The sequence below is a fragment of the Carassius gibelio genome, chromosome B22, assembly GCF_023724105.1.
Source record: "Carassius gibelio isolate Cgi1373 ecotype wild population from Czech Republic chromosome B22, carGib1.2-hapl.c, whole genome shotgun sequence".
In the NCBI taxonomy this organism is placed as follows: Eukaryota; Metazoa; Chordata; class Actinopteri; order Cypriniformes; family Cyprinidae; genus Carassius; species Carassius gibelio.
This window is the reverse complement of record NC_068417.1, coordinates 27,653,921-27,659,920: the sequence shown is the minus strand read 5'-3', so window position 1 is coordinate 27,659,920 and position 6,000 is coordinate 27,653,921. Positions and strand designations below refer to the sequence as shown.

General features: G+C 40.4%; 1 protein-coding gene across 2 annotated transcripts; it reads left to right on the top strand.

Moving 5' to 3' along the window:
• The first annotated feature begins 842 nt into the window (after positions 1-842).
• On the top strand, positions 843-4,334 carry s1pr3a (sphingosine-1-phosphate receptor 3a). 2 transcript variants are annotated; one of them, XM_052590642.1, is made up of 2 exons: positions 843-1,321; positions 2,276-4,334. In XM_052590642.1, the coding sequence occupies exon 2, from the start codon at positions 2,382-2,384 to the stop codon at positions 3,579-3,581; it is 1,200 nt and encodes a 399-aa protein (XP_052446602.1). In that variant the 5' UTR covers positions 843-1,321; positions 2,276-2,381; the 3' UTR covers positions 3,582-4,334. The 2 variants fall into 2 exon arrangements, with proteins under 2 accessions (XP_052446602.1, XP_052446603.1); XM_052590643.1 differs by having other exon boundaries at positions 843-1,558.
• Positions 4,335-6,000: the final 1,666 nt, after the last annotated feature.

Below are 6,000 nucleotides of genomic sequence, written 5' to 3'. Positions count from 1 at the left end.
TGTGCACAGAAAGGGAGAACAAATTTGGAAAGGGCATGTGCAAGAAACGCAGGCATTCTAGAAGAAGCTTTGATGTTTTTATATTTAATAATCACTGAGCAGAACACATGGCTATTTAAAGCCAAGGTCTAACTTTGGGCCAACCATGTCACATATCAAACCAGACAGAACTTTTTTGTTTTGTTTTGCATGTCTGTCTTGAGTGGGTTGAGGCTCTGGGAGAGTGATGACCTGTCGCCCCGAAGGGGAAGGAATAAATGGCATTTTCCATTGTACCATGAAAAACAATGTTTGATCAGAGATTGGATATGTTGTGAGTGGAAATTTTGTGGGTCTTGGCTTGCCATCAGGGGAAATCTGTCACGTACTTTGGGTTATTTTAGATGCCCCATTAAAGGAATAGTTCACCCAGAAGTTAAAATTTTATCGTCATTTAAGGATCTAAGGATTTAAGGATTATTCTTAAGGATCACAGACACAGTAAGTATTACGCAGTAAGTATTACAGGGCAACTGCATTTCGTTACCTTACATGTGCAATGACAATAAAGTTGAAGCAACTGGAACACACTATTCATTGAAAAGATCTGATTCGTTCACAAACGGGCAATGCTAACAATAGGCTATTAATGACTTGAAAAGAATATATGTGACCCTGGACCACAAAACCATGAGTAGCATGGGTATATAGCCCCCAAAAATAAAAATTTTATGGCTCAAAATGATTGATTTTTCTTTTATGGCAAAAATCATTATGATATTTAATAAAGATCATTTTCCATGAAGATATTTTGTACATTTCCTACATTTAATATATCAAAACTTAATTTCAATTAATACTATGCATTGCTAAAAACTTCATTTGGACAACTTTAAAGGCAGTTTTTTTCCAAATTTAGATTTTTGGCACCCTCAGATTCCATATTTTTTAATTGTTGTAACCCTCTTGTACTTGCATGTAGTGTAAAACACTATACTAAGTCAAGTGCCTGAGGTCATCATTATGATGACTTGTACGAGGTTAGGTCATTCTGCGTGACTTAACCCAGTAATTTCCCAGTTGCATGCGATGCCAGTCTAATGACATAGGAATAACACCGACATCAGAGGATGCTCGAGCACGTGCGTTCTTCATCATCACGGTCTGAAATATTAGCGCGCGCGCTCTTTCCAAACAAACTCAGTTTCAGAACTATCCAAACACAGACGACGGAACGCTCACTCGCTGGCGCTGCCTGGAAAAAATCCAAAGTCTTGTTGAGTTCCCGCCCAGAGTTTTGTGGAAAGGAGCGTAATTTGGAGTTTAGGATCACAACTCGCAGGTGAATTATTTTCATTAATAATCTGACAACACTTTCAGTCAAGTCCCAAAACTTGGACATAGGCTAGTTAGAAAGCAAACCGTTTCAAATCGGGAAAAGTGCTTCAAGGATAAACAGTTCCACACGTTTGGTCGTTGAGTAGCCTGTTGGAAGGTTTTCATCTCCTAAAACCTATAAAGTTTTATTTATTAACCAAATAAACCAAGATGTAGGTGCATCTCTCGAGATATATAACCGGTAAGTCTGTTTTATCACCTATAATCTTATAAAATAAAGCTGTTGATATAATTCTAACTCACACATGCAGAACTTTACAGACGTTTTATTTCGTTAAATGTACACAATTCTACCATGGCAATAGCCTAATATTCCGAAAAGCCACTGTAAAACCTTTATTTATTCAGGTTTATTCAATATACTTTCTTTTTTATACATTAGGACTAATGCCAAGTCGGCGAACGAATTAAAACTATGGCATAACTGTTAGCATGTATGTTATACAATTAGTTTGCTTTAATTCATTCTATATCGTTTCAGTAAGAGTCCGTTGATTAATATAGCCCAGTTATGATAAGATCAAAGAAAAAACAACCGATCACACCAAATGTTATACAATAGCCTAAAGCTAGTCTCATTATAATTCAAGTGGAAGTCATATAACATTGTGCCTGATTTTCCTTGTGTCTGCATGCCATATTGTTAACTTCTGTGGTGACAATATTTTGCAATAGCCTAATAATTACAATTAAAGAAGTTAATCTGATAAACAAGAACACAGATAATTAGGCTATTGCAATCTAGTCACTGATAATATAATATAGAAAGAATGATAGATATAGATCTTTTTGTATTATTATTTTAAATATGACCTTATATATTGTAGTATTGGGCACATTATTAATATATTAATATTAATATTTTCTTTGGTCTGTTTTTGTTTATATTTGTTATCAGGAATCATAATGTGTGAAGTGCTGGAGTCCTTTCCCAACTTTCTCATCGGAAGGTCCTCGTAGACGCCATCTGCTGTTCGAAAGTGCTTGTGGAGATTGTGTGGAAAATGGATGACAAGTTTGAACCTGGAATGAATGTTATTATAGTTAACCATTACAACCACTCGGGCAAGTGGGGAAAACCAAAAAGCACCAATACATACGGGACAGTCTTCATCATTTGCATCTGCGCTCTGATCGTGTTAGAGAACATCACTGTACTACTGGCACTATGGCGCAACAAGCGCTTCCACAGCCGCATGTACTTTCTGATCGGCAATCTGGCACTTTCGGACTTGTTAGCTGGAGTGGCGTACGTAGTTAACATCTTCACCTCTGGCAGCAATACGTTTTTCCTCAGTACTGGTCAGTGGCTGCTGCGAGAGGGGAGCATGTTTGTGGCGCTCAGCGCTTCCACCTTCAGCTTGCTCGCTATTGGGATCGAGCGCCACATGACGATGGTTCGTCTACGGCCATGTGAGACCGCAGGTAGAGGGAGGTTGCTAGCTCTCCTGGGAGCCTGCTGGGCTGTTTCGGTCCTGCTGAGCGCCTTGCCTAGTCTCGGCTGGAACTGTTTGGGCCGAATCCACACTTGCTCCACTGTCCTACCACTGTACGACAAAAGCTACATAGCTTTCTGCATCAGCGTCTTCTCTGCCCTACTAGCGGCAATCGTGGTGCTATACGTGCGCATCTACCTGCTAGTGACGTCCAGCGGGCGTAGAGTGAGTTCCCGGCCATCGGATCGCTCACTCGTACTTCTGCGCACGGTGGTGATAGTACTGGGAGTTTTTGTGGCTTGTTGGGCTCCACTTTTCTTGATGTTGCTGCTGGATGTGGGATGCAGTCCAGAGCGGTGCCCAGTTCTCTATGAAGTGGACTGGTTCATCGCTCTGGCCGTGCTCAACTCCGCCCTCAACCCGCTCATCTACACACTTTCCAGTCGTGAGATGCGGGCCGCCTTCATCCGCGTGTTATGCTGCTGTTGCTGTCCAACACAGCTGGACTCTATACCCACGGTGGCAGGGGCGGCACTCCCGGGAACAGTCATCCCCACAGCGGAGAACAGCAAATCAAGCATGGCCGGGGCATCAAGTGCTGCAGCGAAGTCCTCCATGATGCGAGGTAAAGTTCCAACCCCGTCAAACTCCCACCATCAGCATGGGGACACGTCGCCACCGGCTGTCACGCACTCCTCAGGGCCTGGTGACCTACTGTCCGCGGTGCTGGTTAAAGCTGGGGCGCTTCCTTCTTTGGGGAAGTTTTGAAAAAGATACTATGGGAGTCAGCTCAAACGAGCGTTGGATTTTGATATTTCCCAAGATGTCTGGCGACGGTTCCTTGCAATGATACCGTTCTTCAGCTCTCTGGGGATTACAAAACTTGGGATTTGCTTTCACACAAAAGGCATCCATTGACAATGAGATTTTAAAGAGCAACAGACTCAAAGAGAGACTGAACAAACACTGACCAAAGGATACACAAACTGATTCTACTTCTACATGTATTCATATTTATGAAACTGAGCATGTGCTGTGAGCACATAACATAGAGCCACTACAGAATGCTATCCCTCGAAAATCTTAGGTGTGCAATCTTTTCTATTTTATTTTAATCAAAGTAATTTGCATGAAGGAAAACATCTTAACAGTATTATACGCATTATTATAGCACTCTGTGTGTATGACTGACCTTTAACATTTTCCCACAGTTTATTACCAGACAAAAACATTTTGAATAGTTTGCTGCTCTTATCTATTACACAAGCTAGCTGTTACCAAAGCTGAGTGTTTTAAAAAAAGACTGTGGATGTTTATGGTTAATATTCTGTGGATCGGTTTACATGGCAGAATGTAAGATGAGGTTGGTGCATTGTGAATGTGTTGAAATTTTGATTGTTCTGTTCAATAGTACTTGTTAACTGACATAAAACTGCCATAACATTTAAAGTGTGACTATAATATGTTAGTGTGAAGAAGAACAGGCATCTTATTTTGAGGTTGCCTTGTCGGAGCAGCTTTTATTTGCATGTAACCACTAGAGGGAGGTGTGACTTCACATTGAAATCGACTGGGGCAGTCAATGCAATGCACACACATTTTGTCTGAATGCAGATCCGAGCACTATTATTTAGTCACTTGGTAGATGCATCATAGTAGACTCGTGTTAAATGGTTTTAATAAAAAATTAATGATCAATGGCGTACATCTTTGAGGCATAATGCAGAAAATACTAATCAGAGCTGTGCATGCAAGTAATAGTTTAGATCATAAAGGTATTATCGGATATTGAGCTTAGTTGACTGCATTGGTTGAATGAATTTTGACTTAATTTTGAGCAAATCTAGGTTACAATAAGGCATTTAAAACGGGAAAATGAATTGGGCTAATTCATAAATATAAAAAATGTAGGGATTATTATAGTATAACCACAGGACATAAACAATGTGCATTGTTATCGGTTTTCCCCTCTACTACTCTTCTACCAATTAGTTACTGGTTAGTCGTACTTGAATCAGTTAGATATAAGGCTGGAATTGCTTGTACTGCTTCTTGCATCGTTTTAAAAAAAATAATTCAACATGAGTTTTTGTTCACGTTGAGAACATTGTGAGAACAAGTGACATTTTGTTGAAGAACGGGTTTTATATCATTTGACAAGTGTGACATTTCAAGTAATTTACCATCCTAAGCTGTAGATGCTCTCTCTCCATCATAGTGATCTTTGCAGTCAGGTTGACGGGAAAAAAAATAGAATGTTAAACAAATCGAACACATTAACAATGCCGAAGCCGTTTCCTAGGTAAAATCATGTCTGCTGGCATCCCATAGCGAAGAATTATCACCGAATTCATTTGTCAAAACATTTCACACCAAACGATTGTAGTGCCATGAAGAAACAACAATGAAGGATAAAGCGTGATGCGTAATGGTTAACCTTGAGCAAAAACACACAATGTAATGACAACAAGCTTTATACAAAGTCTTCCAAATAAGTGTGCGCCACATAGAGGACATTAATCCTTTAAAGTGAGGTATTACACACTTGCCTCTACACCTCCTATAATGAATGGCTTTGTTACAATGGATCAAAGCACAGACCACTGAGCTATTGTGGATGGCCACTATTGAGAATATTCATTTGTCTGTGTGCTTGTCAGAGCTGATGGGAATCTTTGTGACTGAATGCATCGGACTGGCACATTGCTTGGCCCAGCACTCAGTGTGAACAATACCTCCATCTGGACCAGCGACTCAGGATGTGCCATTGCGAGAGCAGCACTCAATTGATTTTCTCCCACTCAGGGACCAGGGGTCACGTTTAACAAGCTTTCAAGGGTTGACTGAGGTAGAAGGTGTTTGTGTAGTACGTGTGTTGCCTGGGAAATGTGTTCAGGAACAAGATTTAGAAACCATAATGATGTCCTTGGTGCACTTCTGAACCAGGTTTGGTATTGGGACCTCCTCATTTTTCAGAAACCAGACTTGCTAACCGAAGACCTGAGATTTGGGGTAGAACAGTTATCATTAGCTACAGCATTGGTTTTAAAGGTAAAGCAAACACAGAAATGCACAGAAATTTGTTTAATTTACTCACCCTAATGTTCCAAACCTGTAAGGCTTGCTTTCGCCTGGAGAACACAAAAGGAGATGCTTTGAATGGTTTTGGTCCATACACTGGAAGTCA

What these genes read in the sequence shown, in the direction of transcription:
- s1pr3a (XM_052590642.1), top strand. Translation starts at nt 2,382, where the DNA reads ATGGATGACAAGTTTGAACCTGGAATGAATGTTATTATAGTTAACCAT.